General features: G+C 39.8%; 1 protein-coding gene across 2 annotated transcripts; it reads right to left on the reverse strand.

Annotated features, from left to right (window-relative positions):
* LOC113033829 (tetraspanin-15) lies at positions 1-20,425 on the reverse strand. 2 transcript variants are annotated; one of them, XR_003274086.1, is made up of 9 exons: positions 20,102-20,425; positions 14,980-15,165; positions 12,842-12,916; positions 10,716-10,811; positions 9,311-9,427; positions 7,208-7,258; positions 5,869-5,985; positions 319-1,539; positions 1-162 (listed from the first exon to the last, which is right to left on the reverse strand). XR_003274086.1 is itself a non-coding variant. In XM_026187962.1 (8 exons), exons 1-8 carry the CDS (start codon positions 20,186-20,188, stop codon positions 1,210-1,212), a joined length of 1,059 nt encoding a protein of 352 aa, XP_026043747.1. In that variant the 5' UTR covers positions 20,189-20,425; the 3' UTR covers positions 1-1,209. The 2 variants fall into 2 exon arrangements, 1 of the variants encoding a protein (XP_026043747.1); XM_026187962.1 differs by having other exon boundaries at positions 1-1,539.
* Positions 20,426-20,722: the final 297 nt, after the last annotated feature.

Below are 20,722 nucleotides of genomic sequence, written 5' to 3' on the forward strand. Positions count from 1 at the left end.
TCAGTACATAAATTCAGCTTTATTGAAATGAACAGTAGTTTTGATACAAGCAGGAGCTGAGGGAAAGCTCAAAACAGTGCACTGCACAGATACAAAAACTGCCACTGTCAGAGTTGTTGGCCCACTGGATTAGTAGTCTGGATAATCCCTTTAAAGTTGTTCCTTTAAAAGATGGGAGGAATAAAAAGATTAGTTGAAAAACATGGAGTAGATGGACCCCCCTCCCCCTCCCACTGAGAGCCAAAAGCTTGATTAAGAATTCTGCAGGAAACTAAAGTCTTAACTTGTGTAGTAAACGGAAACTCCCTTTATACCTACACTGAAAACTTCCACGCCATTCAAGTCGTTGCGGCATGCGTCGACCTGACGTGTAGTTAGACTTCTCACGAGGTTCCCGTTGGGTTACGTAGAAAGTTACAGCGCATGGTTAAAATGGGATTCTGGTTATTGCACAAGTTATGACGTAGTTGGGATGTAGAAGTATAATTCACGTGTAACACAAACTGAGTTTTTTTGTTGTCTCCCGCGACCCCGCTTTAAACTTACTTTATATACAGTACAAAACATGCATTCCATGTTATTCCACAACTATCAGTCTTACAATGTACACCGACTTCACAAAATTAAATAGAAATCATAATAAAATCAAATAATACACAAACTCTATACATCCGTCACAGACGCTACACGCAAGACATACTTGGCTACTCCTATTTCTCCAACACTTTTAAAACAAACAAACAAAACCAAAAACAAACATTTTTTCAAGGTTTTATAATTTATACACCACACTGTGCTCTGACTACTGGGCTATTTTCAAAATAGCCTGAGGTAAGCTTTAGCACATGAAGACATCCTGTAGTTCATTTTCAAAGGCTATACAAATTAAATTAAATATGATTTAGTGCCACAAATCATTGAAGATCAACAGACACAAACAAAAGAAATGTAAAAAAGGTTCCTGTTGCATGTTGTTCTCTCACATGTTGTTGTAAACAAATTCACCCACAAAGTGTCAAAGTACATTTAGTCACTTTAACTGACCAAATTTCGTTTGATCAAGTTACAGAAAGTTTCAGTTATCAAGTAGTGCAACACAATTCCAACAAACAAAATTACTCTACAGTGACAGAAAAAAAGGCAAAAAAACCTCCCAAAAGGCATGACAGGTCAAAATAATAATGATGATTAAAAAATAAAAAAGACCATTCAGTGTTCCCTTTTATGCTTGCGGCCAACGTCTACTTCATCCAGGCCAGTGGCAGATCTGGACTGCTGCAGTTTTTGGAGCTGAGAGTGTGTACGAAGCGGCTGCTTCTTGAGCTTCTCCAGGTGAATATCAATGGGGTCACGTTCAGGCTCTACGACTGGGACGGGCAGGTAGCCACCGTCCCTGGGCAGGCACATGCACCATCCGGCACCAGCCAGGTCCAACTCGCTGTAATTAAACTTCTTCAGTTTGAAGTCCACCATGTCAGCTGACTCGCTCATCTCCACCAGAAGGTTCCAGAAGATGCAGCTCAGGACGATACCCAGCAGCTGCAGGAAGATTTCATACAAAGACACAGTCATCTTGTCAGTACTCATCTGAGTTGCTAATCATGAAAAATGTATCAAATATTTGTTATGATAATTTTTTCAAGGGGGATCTAGTGTTTTCCCTTGTTTTCCAGAGGACAACCTGAGGGCCTAAAATAAGATCAAGATTAGTTTGCACTGTGAATCATCCAAAGCTACTCTAGTGGAGTCCAAGATAAAAAACAACCCCCCCCCCCCCCCCCCCCCAACAACAACAACAAAAACCCCAAACTGATGTATCATCAAAAATCGATTTTCTGTGTGCAATGCATTTATCAACAAGGCTGATCAATCATGCAAAAAGCATTTGAGAACTACTAACAACTCCCATGTGCTTCTTACGCGCAGGTATCTTAAATCATGCCAAGCTAAGGTTCGATATATTGAGGATTCATGCTTCTCTGCCCAACGACTCTAATTTGCTGCATAGACCCCGACTTCAACTAAAACAAAAAACGTGTTTTGAAGACAAGTCGTTCTGTCTCACCCCATCTCATCCTCCACAATAAGCAAGATGTTAAGGCAATACTCTGCTCTAAGCATCTTTTTCATCTTTGTCATTTATTTGGCACCAAGTCAACAAACAGTGCTATCGAATAGTATTTGCCCCTTTCCCGATTTCTTAATTTTGTCCAAAAGTCAGTTTTTAAATTACAATTTAATTTATTGAGGGTAAAACACACTTTCCAACTCTACCTGGCATAAAAGTAACACAGCATTTGATAAAAAGATAAAAAGAACATCACACTAACATTCAAACAATCATAAATTCTGGTCTCAACCAGAAAATCCTGAAAGTTCATACTCTGAAGCTCAAGGACACTCATGTTATGCAGCAGGACACTGATCCAAAATACCAACAAGTCCACCTTTGGATGTTTCACTTCCCTAATCAAAGTCCAGACTTCAATGAGAATGAGATGCTTTGGCATGACCTTAAGCAGGCTCTTCATGCTGAAAAAACCTACAATGCAGCTGAATTTTTTTTTAAAGTACAAAGACAAGTGGGGCAGAATTTCTCCTCAGTGATGTGAAATATCTGATAGCAGTTATTGGTGCTAACGGGGGCACAACCATTTATTAGGTTTAAGGTCACTTTTTTTTCACACAGGGTGTGACAAATATGCAAAAAGAAAAACCTCTAAAAAAATCAGGAATGGGACCTATACTTTTTCCACAGTACTCTATTATTGAAACAGATTTTCAGTTTAGGTTTGAGGTTGGATTCAGTAAGGAAGTTCAACCATCCATTCTCTTCTGCTTTTCCTTATCAGGGTCACAGGGGGGGTGGAGCCTATCACAGCTGTCATAGGGCAGCACGGTGGTTAGCACTGTTGCTAATGTCCGACTCCACCATCAGGCCAGGGCCTTTCTGTGTGGAGTTTGCATGTTCTCTCTCCGTCTACCTGCCACAGTCCAAAGACATGCGGCTATTGGGGCTGGGTATGGAAGTTAGAAGAAGAAAATGCTACTCATCCATGCAAGTTCTTTGCTGTCACTTATTTTACCTTTTCTTTAAGAAGCTGGTGGACAGACTTGTACTATAGCGCTTTTCTATTCAGTAAAAAGCACTGAGCACATTCACCCACACTCTCCCTCGCTCGCTCTCTCTCTCTCACACACAGTGCTTTTTCCTACATATTTAAATGCTCAGTAATCATTTGAAACAGATTATTTCAGTTGCCTAAGGGCAGTTGACATGCTGACTGGAGGAGGTGGATCAAAACAGCCATCTTCCAATTAGTGGATTAGTGGACATAGTTTCGTTCTATACACTGCACACAATGCCAGTGTTGGTATGTGAACTAGTCAGGGTTTTTGCTGATGGCAGTAAAGCAGCAGCAATAATGCAGAAGATTTGTTCTGCACGTTGGTGCCAGAGCTGCTCTTTCATGTGCTGAACTCACAACAGTGGACTCTGTTAATGCGAGCTGCCGGCACAGTTTGGCAGAGAAACACTCACAGTGGTAACAGAAAAATTCCATTCATAATTTCCTTTTGGAGCTTCGGCCACTACTCTGCTGTGAAGAGAGCCATGTGAATGCCGGCTCTGCAATACAATAGCAGGGCAGCAGTAGAGCGCCCTCTAAAATGGATATGTTGGAATGCATTGTATTATAAAAATTATATCCAGCTGTAACAGGATAGAAGTAGCTAATCTTTCCTAAAAATCAAGTCAGATCAGAGATAAATTTAGAATTCAGCATGAAAATCAACAAACAAAACTGGGTGCTTGCTAGATTCCCAACACTTGATCAGCTTCAGCTGCTTCCAAACAGAGAAAGTCCTCCCAGAAGGCCACCTGGCATCGCACATGCAGATTAACCATTAGAGGTTGCAGGAGACCACAAATTAAATAAATGATTCATTAGTATCAGTTTATGCAGAGTTGAATGAAACATCACTTTGAACCCACACAACAAATGAATAAATCAGGCATCAACATATAGTTAGTGTTGCTTGATGTAATGTATGAATGTGTAGGAGAATGTTCATTATAGCACCAGTGTGGGGAAGTCACCTGTGATCTTAAACCTGTGCAATTAATTTGAAAATGTGTATTTTATCCAAAAATGACAACGTTCTATTAAATAAAAATAACGACATCAGAGTGCACTGCAGTTTCAAGGAGACAGACATACAATTATCCACATTTGGCAAAAGGAGACTACTTTGTGAGGGGACACACGGAGGGTTCACCGCAAGATGCAAAAAAGCAAGAAACAGCGAAGCCAGGTTACAATTTGCAAAAAGAAATCGGAAAAGCCAGAGCAATACTGCAGCAGGATTCTTTGGACCAGGGACACTAAGATTAAGCAGTGACACAATGACACACAAAAAATGCCATAGTTTATGATCAGAACCGTGCAGCATAATTATGTCAACTTGTTCAATTATATTTTGGAAGCTGAAAGCAGGGGACTGTGTAGAAAAGCAGCATCTCTATGGTTATTGTCACGGTTTGGTGAAGACCCTCAAATAAAAGCTGAAAGTCTGCGCTGTGTAAGCAAAAGGCCAAGCTATAAAACAAGTGGTCCAGAAATATTGTATTGTGACACAATGTATGATGAGTATTTTACTTTTGTCACAACAAAGAGAAGATATAAATGTGGTAACATAGCTAACAACCACCACTGCAGTGGACACATTTTATTACAATAGAGACTATGAAAACAAAAACAACAACATCCACACTCACTAAATATCCGTACGTTAATCTGTTTCCTCTAAATATTCATTTTTTCCCCAGTCATCAGTGGGAGCGGCGTCATGAGGTCTCCACAGAAGACACAGCATTAAACTCTGCTGTTAAGAATTTCCTATTATAACCTTATAATGAATCCAAAGAACTACAAATTAAAAATAGCCTGATGTACGCTCTGTGATTAACGATTTAAAACAAGAAATAAATATCCATCCATCCATCCATTCGCTTCCGCTTATCCTTTTCAGGGTCGCGGGGGGCGCTGGAGCCTATCCCAGCTGTCATAGGGCGAAAGGCGGGGTACACCCTGGACAGGTCGCCAGTCTGTCGCAGGGCTAACACACAGGGACAGACAACCATTCACACTCACATTCACTCGCACATTCACACCTAGTGACAATTTAGATTAATCAATTAACCTATCCCCACAAGCTGCATGTCTTTGGACGGTGGGAGGAGCCGGAGTACCCGGAGAGAACCCACGCAACACGGGGAGAACATGCAAACTCCACACAGAAAGACCCTGGCCTGATGGTGGAATTGAACTCAGGACCTTCTTGCTGTGCGGCAACAGTGCTAACCACCGTGCCACCGTGCTGAAATAAATATGCATTAAAAAAAAACTACACTAATGTTTCTGTACAGAAAGTCTCAGTGTGCTGTCACATGTACACAGACTCTTATGTACAACTTCCAGAGTTATTTTCTGTTTCCATGATGCACAATATTCCTCTGTAGAGGTTGTATGAAATCTAAATTCATCCACAGGACAGTTTGTGTCCTGCCGTCTGTCCATAACCTCATATTTATTAAACATTATTAATCAGTGAGACTGTCACAATTGTGCCTACTGAAGGAAGCAGGTGAAGGTTAACTTAGGCTTTACTGAAAAAACAAATCCTATTTTTTTTTCTGGCAGGAGAAAAGGTACTCTTTCCCAGTCAGGAAAATTTAAAAGCAAATGTACCTAACCGTCAGAGTAAGTGATGGCTTACAGTTTTGGTAACAGGATTCCGCGGAAGAAGTGCAAATAGTTTAAAAAAGAGTCGCGTTTCAGTGAGTCGGTGCCTCGAGTTTTTAATTACCTGTGGCAGCCCAATGGCACAGCAGAGTCCAACGGTTTTTCCAATGTTGTCACTCATCCAGAGGTTGACTGCGTGGATGCAGCCTCGCACATGGATCAGCTCATGCAGGGTTTCACGCTGATACACAGACCAGACGAAGACAACAACAAGACAGTTTCATTTTCAAAGTCAAACTGAGCTGCCGCTAAAAATAAACAGAAGTAGAGAATTTCGACAAAGTACAAAACTGTAACACTAATTAGCCGCAACATTAAAACCACAGACAGGTTAAGAGTTTAACATTGATCTCTTTACAATGCAGTGACCAGCTGGGGTCACTTGTGTGAATGTATGTTTTACATGAACACCAACAAAAACACTGGTACAAGCCAAACACACTCCATACAAACGGTGCTCCCTGATAGCAGTGGCTTGTGGAAGGAAGAGTTCAAGGAACCCAATAGAGAGTTCAAGGCATTGACCCGACCAATAGAAATCATCAGATCCTGATCTAGTCAAGCCTCCGTGGAATGTGCTGGAACAAGCCTGATGCCCCACCCTAAAACCCACAAGAATTCTGTTGCCATTGCTCCAGTGCCAAACACAACAGACAGTCAGAGGATCATTGGCAGAGGTGTTGCCCATGCAACATCATGCAGGTGGTTTTAATGCTGTGGCTGACTGGTGTGAGGTAGAAGTCACTTTCTGCAGTCACAATTAAAAAGTAGATATTATAAAAGTAGATATAAAGTAATACAAATGAAAAGTCAACTGAATACAAGATGGTTGACAGCCATTAAAATAAATGCATTCTTACAGTATTAGCATTTCCACAATACTATATCATACTAATGTCAGGTAAAGAAAAAAAGGGGGTTACTCAAGTAATATATGAGGAACACATTAAAGTTGAATTCCTCACGTATCTTTCAGTGTGTGTGTGTGTGTGTGTGTGTGTTCAGACAGATTTGTTTGTATGTAGATCTCCACATTAAAGGAAAGACAGATTTGGACAGCGGTGTTGAGAGGAGATCAAATTACATTTAGTCACCTACAGAAGTCAAACATTGACAGGATTGGACAGAGTAAGGCTGTCAAAAAAAGCAGCTGCAGGACTGCAAGATTCACTGTAGATGTCATATTACTTGACAGAAGATCAAGATGTCGGTATTACGAAACAGCGTTTGAACAGAAAAACAACAACATCTACTTCAATATACGTTTGTGCATCAGAAGGTGAGGCTTGCCCTCAGTTACATGGTGGTTGTGTTGACCCGTATGTATGAGATCTCCAAAAATGTTGATGTTATGATCCACAGATAGAAAAACCATGTGATAAAAGTTATTATGTTGTTCCTACCTGTTTATCCAGAGTCTGGTAACCACACAGGGTGTTGATGACGTCTTCCGTCTGTGCAAAGAGCAAAGATGTCTAGAGTCAGAAACAAGATTTAAGCTGAGCCACGGTGACCAGAGACACCACCATGTAGACTGAAGCTCCTCACAGGGGGGTTGCTCCTGTCCCCTGCCAACTAGAGCGTAAACTCAGGCCTTGGCAAAAAGGCTGCAGCCATGACAGATAGGAACTGATAATGGCACAAACATAGCCAACGTTCAGCCTTCATAAGCAACTCTTCTATCTCTGCTCTGTGTGTGTGTGTGTGTGTGTGTGTGTGTGTGTGTGTGTGTGTGTGTGTGTGTGTGTGTGTGTGTGTGTGTGTGAGAAGAGAGAGAGAGAGCTGGATAACTGTCATTAATTTCTTCAGCACACTCCGCTGCTTCCAGAGACGCTATCAGTGCTTTGAGCACAAGAGCAAGAATGATACTCGGCATATGGGAGATGGAAGGTGGCCGCAAGTGACCAACATTTCCCTTAGAGAAAGAAATCATCCAAAGGCTCATACCTTTGATTCACACCCTATTTCCTGTTAGCTGGATGATGTTTTTCTCTCACAAAATCAATTACGAATGGGTTGTGGAGATAAAATCCCCCCTTCTTTCTTTGATAAAGCACAGGCCATCGCTACCCTGATGAGAATTTGTGGACATGTATGAGCAGGACAGAGATAATCAGACAGAGCAGCAGGTCAAGGTAATATCACTGATGACATCACTCTTTTCTGGCCACAAGATATCAGTATTTGCCAATTAGAGGGCTGAAGTGGCTCTAAAATGTGTTCCCACCATAGACAGAATGTCTGCGAGGCTGGTTTAACCTCCTAGGACCTGGCGTCCACATATGTGGACATCACATTTTGGGTTATTTAGACAAAATACTCAATTTAACTCTACAAGGGCCTGATATCCACTTACGAGAACATTATACTGCTACTGTTCTATCGAAATTTTAAACGAACATCGTCATATGTGGCTCTCATTTTTCTTAGAAACAAAAATTAGGTAAAAAAAAAAATCTGGTAATTCTTTGTTTTTACATTCATCGGGTCCCAAATCAGCCCAAATATCAAAGAGAAATTAAAAATGCATGCCGTGGAAGAGTTCGGGTCTTAGGAGGTTAAAGAGCCATTTGAGGCCTTTGAAATAACCAAACATACACAAACTTTGTGTTGTTCATATGCCCATATAGCCATACATCTGTCTGAAAAACAAGTAGTTCAAACCTAAGTTTCTGCTTTAGCTGCAAGCTAAGCTCTCTAACTTCCGGAGGACTTCAAATGCCTGTAGCTGCAAGCAAAGGAGTAAGCAGCAAATCACTTTTCACTGACGGTGAGTTAGCATCAAAAGTCATAGCCTCACACATACAATTATCTGGTAAGCATGGGAACATAAATGTACAGCATTAAAGCATTAAACTATTTCCATATCTCCAGTAAAGAGGGCAGATGTTCAATCAAACGCCGATTATTCTAACTTGGTTAGTCTCAGTGTAAAGAAAGAGTCATCTGATCATGATCCATAATTAACATCAACAGCAGCTGAAGTAAACATTTAGATATTTAAGTACAAATTTTCCTGCGTCTTCTTTCCTCTTTTATGGTGTCTGGGAACTGTAAACTCACTAACAGCAGAGGAAAACTAATAACATATGTCTGCTAATGTAATCCCGATGTCCCCGGTTATATTTTATACAGTGTCTAGCTATAGTGTTAAGCTATAAATTAGACTCTTTGATTAAAAAAAAAAAGAAGCTTAAAGACATTTCTAAATTTGACTCCCTTACATGGGCTCATGTCGAGCTAATGGTTCAGATGTTCAAATGATTGAGTTTTCTGTGAGCTGATTTATCTTACCTGCTCTTCTTCCTTTTTAAAAAAAATTGTTTTGTTTGACCAGCATTGAAACTGAAAGGTAACAACGGATTTTGCTCTCAATTATCAGAATTACAATGGACTGGACTCTAGGTGTAAATAAATCCCTAACCAGCACCAGAAACATCATGGTTTTAATAACAGCTTCCATACCATGTTTGTATCGTCTGTGTATGTGTGTTGTTTGAACTCACCTTGTGGCGAATACAACATGTGTATGGAACCCCACATGCTAGTGGACCAGTACCATTGCAGAAATGGTACTGGTTGACTTTCCAGTCTTTATACTCATCTCCTCCACAACATGAAAACTGGGAAATAAATGAGGGTAAAGGAAAAAGGCTGTTAGGAGCCAAGCATGAAGCAATAGCAAAACAAAAGAGTGCCTAATTCAAAGCGGTGCCTGTATATCCACCTCCTACAGAAATGTCACTGTGGCAATGCAGTAGAAATGAAGTGGTCATGTAAAGACAGGAGAGTTTCTGGCAATCAGTTAAAGGCTATCATTTTAAAGCACTTCAAGGAGAAAATTCTCCCCTTGACAAAGGACATCTCCATCTCTGCAATCACCTGGGCACAGCTGCATGCTGTTACACAAGACAGCACACAGATAAGACAGGAGGACAGGCAAGCAGGAGCAGGATTTACTGTGCTCTCCACTGATGAAAAAGTCCCTCGATAGAAAGCCTTTGAAAACGCTGTGATAGTTAAGAGGCAACATATCATTCCTGAGTAGACACTGAAAGCTTAAATGTCCTTTTCAGCCGATCTTTAAAGTTCAATAAATAAATATCCTGTATCTGAAGAGTGTTAGGTCAGCAGAGCTGACAATAGGTGCAATCTAAGTGCAGTACCTATAAAAAGCAAACAACTGAACTCGTTTAAATTTGGCTGTCATTCCCTATGAAGCAGTCACGCTGTGCAGCAGTACACAGGCCATGATGTTTACTGTGCCACACCACACAGATTCCTAATTCTGCACAGTTATTGTCTGTGTTTGGTTCCTGCCCACAGCCGTACCATACTACATTTGTATGCAGCAGAAACAGTCTCCTAACGTTTTGATCACATCTTGTACTAATATCAGAGCTCACTCCCTGGATATCCCACTTGCACTTGGGAGCACTCAATCTCACTCTATGTGTCAAATTAAGGACTTTCTTTTTCAGAAAGTAGAATGTGGTGAGCAGGACGGGTGGTACATCTCAGCCCTGCTGAAAAAGAATAGTTCATAACCCCTAAAACCTCTAAAAATTCCTGTGAGTGTGAACTACTTCATGTACAAACTGTGTTTGAGCATGCACTTCTGAAGGGTGAACTAGCACGAGACCGTCTCCTATTAAGGTGGAGCTTAATATACTATAATAATGAGACAATTACTCTGGCTATCCACTGGCAGATCACTGAGTGAGACTTTAGACACAGTCTGCAAACACACTCAAGCACATGAAATACTTAAAAAGTTGTCTAGATAACCTCTAGATGGTATAGCCCACATCCTATTATTCCATTGGCTCATCAGTCAGCTACGGCACCTGTATAGAAAAGTATTTCACAAAAAGACGCACTGTCTGTCAACATTTTCTAATGCATCACTACCTTTTGCTGCACGTAGTCCAAGATGTTTTTGAAGTCGAGATCGTCGTAGTAGTGTTTAATTCCTTCTCGTATAGTGCTCTGAAACAAGGCAGACGTCTAGATGACACAGAGGGAGAAACGCAGAGGAGAAGGGGTCATGGTTATAAATAATGGCAATCATAAAGTACACCGAAGAAATAATGGGCTGACCAGAGCTGATTATAGTTCTGACTGGGAGTAATGTTCAGTACACTCAGAAGGTTTTCTGATCCTTCAAAGTTTTCTATATTTTGTTATATTTTAGGCTCATTTTAAAATGGATTCAGTTCATTTTCACACTTGTTCTTCTTCAGAAAAACAGGCTTTACTTACTAAGTACTAAGTGAAGAGTCTGAATACTTATAAAAAATTAAAAGCACCTTATGAAAGCACCTGCAGCTGCATGATATCTACAGGTCTTTTGGGGATTGATTGTATCAGCTGACACACCTGTATTTTACCTGTCCTCCTCCTCCTTCTTTTTTTAAAAAAAAAATATATATTTTTGGCCTTTTTCAGCTTAATTTGATAGACACAGTGAGGAGAGGACAGGAAAGCAGGAGCAGAGAGAGCTCTAACCCGGGCCAGCCGCTATCAGCTGTATGGCATGTGGTTGCCCGCTCCAGGCACTGAACTAAACCCGCGCCCTCAGGCATCTTTCTTCTTAAAGGTCGTCTTGTTGGCAGAATTGTTCACACTTACCCAGCTTGGTAGGGGAGTGTCAGTGTACAGCAATTTTCAGGCTTGTCCAGTGATATTCTACTAGGTTCATATCAGGACTGTGCTACTCGAGAGCATTAAACCAGCGGTCCCCAACCTTTTTGGTGCCACGGACCGGTTTATGCCCGACATTATTTTCACGGACCGGCCTTTAAGGTGTCGCGGATAAATACAACAAAATAAAACTAGTACCGGTACCAAAAAAAGAAGATTTATTCATAACACACGTGAAAAGACCCAGGAAAACAGAGTTAACGATAAAAACGATAACAAAATAACGCTGAAAACCGATAAAAACCCTGAAAACCATACATTTCACACCTGAGCCTCAACTCTCAGGTACCAAACGACTCACGGACCGGTACCGGTCCGAGGCCCGGGGGTTGGGGACCGCTGCATTAAACCATTGTTAACATGGAGACCGTTTCCCCTCAGAAGAACAAGAACACTGGAAAACACTTTCCTTTAGGATTGCACCATCTCGGCAGGGCTAGCATAGTAAAGAGTGATCGAAAGGTCGGGGGGTTTGAATCCACTGAATGGCTACCCTGAGTACTCCTGAGCAAGGTACCATCCTCACATACTGCTTCCCGGGCGCTGGACTGGTGGCTGGTGGCTGCCCACTGCTTCACTGAGTGAATGGGTTAAATGCAGAGGAGTAATTTCCTATGGGGATTGTTAAATATCAACAAAATCCCAACAGGATTAACAAAGTATATATTATTTATTTAATTAAATTTTATTATTATCTCTTCCTGCATTCATCTTTTACTTTATTCTGACAATTTTGAACCTGTTGCAGAAGAATATGGCCAGAGCATGATGCTGCCACCGCCATGTAGTGCCTGTGGTTCCAGGCACTATGAACCGAAACACTTCAAATCACTGTATTTTACAACTTGCAATGGCCCAGAAACCTTCATGCATCCTTTCCCAGATCTGTGGATTGTAGGAGATTCATCAACTAGGTCAACAGACAGTTCTCTCAACTTCGTAATTTGGTTTTCCATCTGAAATTCCATCAACTGTCTGACCATCTGTAGGCAGGAGTGTGCTTCTGGTAATCACGTCCAGTGAATTCAATTAGGCATATTGCTTTGAGCTTTAGCATCTTAAGGACCTTTACCAGAAGCAGGATGCAGTATAGCATGCACAACCATGAGTATCATAACAAAGGGCCTGAATACAAATATAAATGAGGTAATTCCAGCCTTCCATTTCTAAGAAATAAGCAATTCCAAACTCTCCATTTTGGCTCATCAGTTTTGAGTTTTGTATTCAGACTGATGAGGAAACAAAATATTGAAGGGACTGAAAACCATGCAAAAAACACTGCACCGTGGACTGAGTAGACTGCAATAGATGCACAGAGGACATGAGATGTTTACCTTTTTTTCAAAGATCAGAGCTGTGGCGAGAGCAATTGCCTGGAGAAGCAGCAAGACACAGAGAACACAAAGGAACTGTGGAAGAAGAAGAAAAAAAGAGTTACACAGCATAAAAGTATATAATGGGTAATGGTGTGCTGACAAACTAAGAAAACAAACTAGATCTATTATTTTTTAAAACCAAGAATAAATTTAATTCTGTAATCGAGCAAAATGTGCTCAGTTCAGTTGCTCAACACAAAGATGCACAGCATAATGGACCCGTTTCAGATTTCAGGCTAAAAACCCACCAACACTGAACAGCCAAGTATAAGTATATACACCCCCGGCTTTTCCGTGGCATGCTTCCAGAACTGTCTCGTCACAAACAGGGCCAGCTAACTCATTTTACTTCTTTAACTTGATGATTGACAAAAATGAACTGGGCTGTTGAGTTGTTTGTGCATTATCTGAAAGCTGTGATAAACACTTGTTCAAAGATCATTTATAAGTGAGGAATGGCCTCTCTGTAATTCTGTTGTAAATTATTAATAGATTGTAAGAGTTCAGACTTTCAGTTTATTAGGTCACTGACATTATTACTATTAAGCTTAATGATATTGTTGATTTGAACCCGGTCCTCCAGTATTTAAAGTATTTTTGGTTATTTATTTGAACAATACACAAATCTGCAGATGTTCTGCTACTATACAATTTGGCTTAAGCATGTACTGATTGGCTCAAATGTAAGCTTTAGATTAGTGTCTGTTTTAACAGAAAACACTTAAGAACAGGCACACTGCTTTAGTAAAACTGTCATTAAATCTTCAATTAATTCTTCAGTTTTTTGGAAACAGAGTTAAACAAAAAACAAAAGAACTTGGTAAAATTGGGTTGCTATAAAGAGAAGCAAATACCAGTTGAGGGGAACATAATTTATATTTCCCCATTAACTTCATGTCCTTCACGATATAAAATTAGTTCTTTTCATCACAGTATAAACAGAGGCATTACATTTTTTTTATTGCCAACTTTTAATCCCCCTTTTAATTTAAGTTATTTAGCTATAGCTAATTAGATTGTTACACAGCAAACACAAAAAACATTTCCCTGCTCCCTTTGAGTTTTTTTCTTCCTACTACTGTCAAACCACGAGCTGTGCTGAATTTAAGGAGTAAAGAGTGATCAGTGGTTTAAATGGCTGTGAACTCATTTTTATGCGGTTTGATGAATGTGGCAATTTGTGCATGAATATATCCAGAAACATGTTTAAATAAATGTTTTACTTTGCATTACCCGTTTCATTCTGAAACCAAATGTCAAGTTTACAAAATTATCAACACAAACATAAACATGAATACATTATTCTGTATCAAAAAGAATAGCATCAACACAGATATGGTAAATATAAAATACAGTCATGGTCAGATGTTTGTATACACTCATCACGGTCATGATCGTCTGAATTTTAATGAATTCTTTGAACTGTTCTTTTTCCAGGGTGGAATGATTGTACAGCATACATTTTTTCTGGCTTTGAAAAACAAGAAGTGTGTGCACACATTTGAATTTGTTTTTGATTTCCACTCAAGGCTCAAATATATACACGCTCACTAATATTTTTAGTGAAATGTCCATTAGCAAGTTGCACCTTGACCAGATGCTTTTACATCAACAAGCTTCTGGCATAATTCTGACTGGATATTTGACCATTCTTCTTGGTAGAATTCATTCAAACTGGCTGGTTTCCTGATAAGGAGCTGGCTTAGTCCACAAACTGTCGATATGGTTTGTCATTTCTCAAAAAGAACAGTTAAAAAAATAATAATTAAAAACCATAAATTACCATGACATTCATGCCCATGATGAGTGCATATAAACTTCTGACAACAACTGTTTATCATTACAATTAACCTCATCCATTCATGCTTCTTCTTATTTTCTGTCATATACAGGATGGTAGGCGCTCATATTAAACACCTCCAAATCTGAGAATGAATGGATGCAGAGCACCAAGGCCCAGTATAAGATAAACCAGGATTATTTTGAACTGGGAGCCCGCAAAGTGAAACTTTATTAGATTCCAGGAAATATGAAGCAAGAAAATGAGCAGTACCTGCAAGACACATCCCCCACCTGTCCGCCTCCATCTCCCTTACCATGTGTAGCAGGGTCTTATTGTCCCGGAGGGATCCAACCATGCCCACCACTGACACAGTGAACATGACCAAGCCCAGCAGGATGAGCACCACGGCAGGAGCCAGGAAAAGACCCTCCAGGGTTCGATTCTTCTGCCTTTCCACTTCAGCATACACTCCCACGCACAGTACACAAAGACCCATCAGCTGGACAGACAGAGAAACAGAATCGGAGGGAGGTCATGCGATGAATACGTCAGAAAATCTTACATCTTACATCAAAAAACTTTATATTTACCTGTATATTTACTGTGATACTGCTTGGTGAGTAGTACAGACTGACAACTTTAAAGGACTTAAAAGTCTAAATTTCCTGCTTCAACACTTGCTTTAATATTTTTCAGAATTAAGATGCCCTTTTAGTCAAAACTGTCTAAGAAGAAATGCCAAAGCCAACAGACAAGGGTGAGCTACTAAATGGAAACTAAAAGCAGTTTGTTGAAAATGAAAAGGAACAAACAAAAACTTGATATGAATTTGACTGGTATGCTTCTCTTATGTGGGTAAAAAAGCTTTAGCATGCAAACAATTTACCCTGCCTGCTTAAAGGCTGACTCAGACATTTAATTGAGAGGTGATACAAATCCCTCTTTAAAAAAGTATCTTTAATAGTTCAGCAAAGGTCACTTCCACATAATTTCTACTGTCACAGTTTACTTGAGGCCAGACTAACAAATTATTGTTAGGTGAATGTGTTACTTCTCAGCCAGGATGAGGCTCCAGACCACTCAAAATTCATATATCTGTCCATCCAACTTAGGTCATAGTGGGGGCTCGAGCCTGTCACAGCTGTCATTGGGCGAGCAGCTGGGTACACTCTGGACAGGCCGCCAGACCACGACAGTGTTAACACAGAGGACACACAATCGTACACTATCAGCCCACGCCTCCTTCTGTGGGAGGAAGCTGGAGAGAACCCATACAGGCACAGAGAGAACATGCAACATGCAAGGCCACAGCCAGCCAACTACTGCACCACTATGTCAACTGCAATATACCCACTCACTGACGTTACACACAAAATGAAAGAAAGTGAAGTCACAATTGGCAATTTATAAGCCCAAACCATTTTACACTTAAAAGGAGGAAGCAGCGCAATAGCTCAAATTTTAAGTTGCGATCGGAAGCGAGAGGTTTCAGGCTTCACACAGCTGAGCACCGTGCATGTACAAGATTGCACTGGTCTTTAATGAGTTTAATCAAGATCACACAAAGAAACTTTGAGTTATGAGTAATGACCTGCTGAACCTCAATCTATGCTAGGTTTCTTGCCAGTCTTTATCACTTAGAGCAAAGTTGTATCACTCAGTCGGACAATGCTGTATACCTAATATGGTGCTGACGCAGTCAAAATCAAAGAAGTGACTGCAATACATACATAATTAATGTTAATTAATTATTTAATTACATGATTAATGTTATGTGTCTGGTGTTTAAGAGGCGGATGTCCACAATAAGGACAATGCTGGACAATACTTCCCACCCACTCCATGACGTGCTGGCTGGTCACTGGAGCACATTCAGTGAGAGACTGAGATGCACCACTGAACTACACAGGAAATCATTCCTGCCTGTGGCTCCCTGCACAACTCCTCCATCTAATGCACAGTACACAGTGCAACAGTTAAACCCTTCTGAACATGCTCTACAGTAAAATAACAAAGTTTTACAGGTAGAGTAAAATGTCAGTCTGTATATTTCACCTCTGCAATATTATGGATATTTGTAATTGAGCTTTTTGAAAATATTAGAGCTATTTCTTATATTTTGTAAACTTTGTAATATATTATATTATTTAATTTAGTTCAGTTTGTTACTGTTATTGTCTTGGAGCAACTGTAACCAAACAATTTCCTTAGGGATTAATAAAGTATTCTAATTCTAATTAAAACCAAGAAAGAGTGCAAGAGAGAGTTTTGGGGTTTTTTGTCAAGCATGTTGAATAAAACTTCTGGGTGAAATTTTAAGGTAATTTAAAATGTCCTTTGCATTACTTTTGATTGTTGAATTTTTAGGCCTCAATTACAGCACTGTGTGCCTATTTAGGCTCGCTTTTCATCAATTCATCCATCCATTCTCTTCTGCTTATCCTTAACAGGGGGCTGGAGCCTATCTCAGCTATCATAGGGTGAAAAGCTTCATAGATCTTGCTATTCTGTCACAGGACAAACACAGAAAGACAGAGAACCGTTCACATTTAAGCGGGATTTACAGTCCCGCAAATGTGTCCGTCTGCATACGGACAAAGAGTGGGGGACGCATGGGGAGATCCGAGATGTGCTCCTGTGCAGTCCTCCAAGATCCTGAGTGTGGGTTGCTGAAGTAGATGACGTAATTGATTGCTAAATGTTGAGTGGCTGACAAGTGGGCCGAAACAGAGAAGGTAGCTATAGCGGGGTTCACTGGGAAAAGTTGACCTGGTCGACGATCTTACTGTGAGGTAACAGTTCTAACCCACCGTGCCATCGTGTTTCATTTCTTCTATACCATCCCAGCTCACAGCAAATACTAACAAATACCAGCCCTTCAGACTTCGAACCCTAATTAAAAGCAGAGATTAGCCAGTGTATTTTAAGTTTGGATAAACAACACCGCCAATCCTACAGGGACAGCAAAAACACTGGAGCATCTTTTAGCCTGCGTTCAGTTTGTTTTGTCCCTCTGTGCAATCAAATCAAATCAAATGAGAGCAGAATTACATTGTTGCTGCAGTAACACAAAGCTGGAAATGCTCCCTTCAGACATTTTCAATCTGCATTACGCAATATCAGTGATGATGGCCTCATTTTACTGCTTAAATTCTCTTGTATGGCTGATTTAGGAATCGTTCCTAAGAGATATGACCTTTATAGATAAAATCTAAAGTAAATAATCTCCCAAGTTTATTAAATGTACAGATTCAGAAGCTTTGGTTTCTTGTAAACAAACCCCTAAATGGGCTGGAGCTGCCCTCGTTGCTCACATAATGTTGGATAAAAGCAAGAAAATGTGAAAGGATTGTAAGGGGCACAGAAAAAGGGGCAAAAATGTATGCTGGTGAAACATAATGATCATCATTACATAATAACAAACAACCCCAGGTCCATAGTCACACCCTTGCTTTACACTTTGGTGTCCAGACAGTTTCATTAGTTACTTGTTACTTTCTGCTGACATATGAGAAAAATAGAGGGTTGCTTAACTAATGGAAGTGGTAGAAAAAGGGAAGGACCAACCCGTAGTTGCTTCCCTGTTATTGATTTTGATTTGGAAACAGAGGCAATCTGCTTTAAGAGTAGGGTCCATCTACTTCAGCTCCAATTACAATTCACAACCATCTATAAAGCACTGGCAGATCCTGTACATCTGGCTTATTTCCAATATCAGTGCTAACCTTTCTCACAGAAGTAAAGAAGATAAGAGAGTTAACACAAATGGGTCACAAACCCCCAAAACCACATTGGGTTGTGAGGGGGCCAAAAACAGTGACACATTCACACAATTCTGTGCGTGTTTGACTGTAATAATTAATAATTAAGCATTAAGAGAGAGACATAGGTGAAGGCTGACTAGATGAACGTCAGTTTGCAGTGCTAATGGAAACAAGTTAAGCTTATAGCTTATATATAGCTGGCTGTGGTGCAAACTGAACATTACTCTAACATTCGTTCTGGAATTCAAAATGATATTGAGGAGGGGTTATGGATGCCGGGAGGCAGGGGAAAAAAAAACACATGCTAAGAATGACTCATCTTTACTTCTTAATGCCCTTGCAAGACATTCATGGACTCTTCCAGCATTTTAAGTGGTTGCCAGATCCTTAATTATCACCAGCCACTTTATGAAGGAATAACACGAGAAAATTCAAGCAGATTGTTCATTAAGCTGCCAAAATTCCTGCAGGGATAGAGAACTTCTGCAGCTAAAACTAAAGTTAAATGGTTAAGTGCAACTTACTAAAACAGAGCTGGACATGCAATAATGAAATGTCAGATTTTGATGTCACCTTTGCATAAGTGTGACCATCCTAATGAAACTTTATGTCAGTGTTTACATTGATAAAATTTAAATTAGTCAATTTATCTACTGGGCTAGTTAGGAGTCAAAGAAATCTGTTTCTGTTTGCTCACCTTCCTTCACCTTAAAGTAATAAACTGAATAATCTGTGTGTAATAATGTTATTATGTACATTAAACTATTTGTACAACCGCGATGATTAAATAAAGATAATCGAATGAACATGAATAAAACACAATTTCTGGATTTAACCTGCATTACAAAAATGATACGATGTATTATTAGGAATTATAATAAGTAAAAGAATTAGCATCTATCAGCGGCGCCGGATTTTCTGTCGGCGTATTATTTACTCACGTCATCGTACCTTTAACTGGATCCAACGCCCTGCACCACGATGCTGTTTGTTAGTCCGAGCCCCCGGTGTATTGTTTTAATGCCAAATTGAGGAATGAATGTCTTATTTAAAAGGCAGGTGTTATAACAGGTTATGCTTTGGGACGATACATGGGGCCTTATGGGAAAATGTCTTTCCGCAGACGTAACCAGCTAGCTAGTATCCAGACAATTCCAAACCGAAAGCCATTGGAAAAACACACCCAATTTAATTCTACATTTCCCAACACAAAGTAGTGATTAGAAACTCTTAAATTCCTAATAATTATAATATTTTAGTAAATGTGGAAAGTGTGCTATCGAACTCAATACGGTTTCTTTCAGTTTGATCACACATATATCCAATCTGAAGCTGTGCCCCATATGTAGGTGGAATTTAGCTAGTGTACAAGGAAAATCAGTGATTTCCATTCAAATTACAGTTCAAAGACCATTTATCTTTGTTCAGTGATATATGCCGAATTCCATAGTAGATTGTGTATTTTTGCAATATGGCTTAAGTTATATGCTACAAAATACACATGACCCTACAGCAGGTGGTATATATTGAAACACCAGTGTTTTCAATGATCTTTGGAATGATGTCTTGGCGATGATACTGGATGCTTAGGGTCTTGAGTTAGCAGACACTGTTGCAGCGCAAATGAACTTACTACCAAGGCTGACATTAATTTTTGGACCAGAAACTTACCGAGAAGAGCATTGAGTAGATATTTAAGGTAAATTTGATGAAGTAGTAGAAGTAGTTGGTTTTCCTTAGTTCATTGTAGGAAGGCATGGTTGCTTGCGATAATAAAGCTAGCTTAAAAAAAAGCTAACTAGCTATCTCTCGTTTAGTTCGAGCGATATAAAAAAAATAATGAAAAATAAAATATTCTTGAAGAAATACAAAACAAAAACTTTTAGGAGACCTAGTTGTGTTTTAATAACGTAGCACCTCTCATTTCTCATATATTATTGTGGCTCACCACCGAAACAAAACCACTTCCGTGCGGCCGGCCAGTCCACGCTTTGTTTTGACTACATTCTTAAAGGGGCAGTGCACACAACCTCATTTACTTCAACTCAGCAGCCAGCTACTGTACACCTGTAACAGCATTTGTTGCTTAGTTCAAGTTTTTGCACTTATTTATAGATATGTATTTTTGTAGCGTTTATGGGAAAAACATAGCAATGCAAAGCAAGACAGTCTGTATTTTAATTTAAAGGTGCTCATGGCTCCCTGAGGTAGCATAATGCCCTCAAAATGCTGACAAAAGTCTGTCTTTGAAAGAGTAGGATTCTAAAAAATAAGAATAAAATAAAATAACCA

The sequence above is a fragment of the Astatotilapia calliptera genome, chromosome 12, assembly GCF_900246225.1.
Source record: "Astatotilapia calliptera chromosome 12, fAstCal1.2, whole genome shotgun sequence".
Classification (NCBI taxonomy): Eukaryota; Metazoa; Chordata; class Actinopteri; order Cichliformes; family Cichlidae; genus Astatotilapia; species Astatotilapia calliptera.

Coding starts and splice junctions, on each gene's coding strand:
- LOC113033829 (XM_026187962.1), bottom strand. CDS start 20,188: ATGCCTTCCTACAATGAACTAAGGAAAACCAACTACTTCTACTACTTC. Junction 12,917..14,979: donor ATAAGACCCTGCTACACATG/GTAAGGGAGATG, acceptor CTTCTTCCACAG/TTCCTTTGTGTTCTCTGTGT. Junction 10,812..12,841: donor CTCTGATCTTTGAAAAAAAG/GTAAACATCTCA, acceptor TGTGTCATCTAG/ACGTCTGCCTTGTTTCAGAG.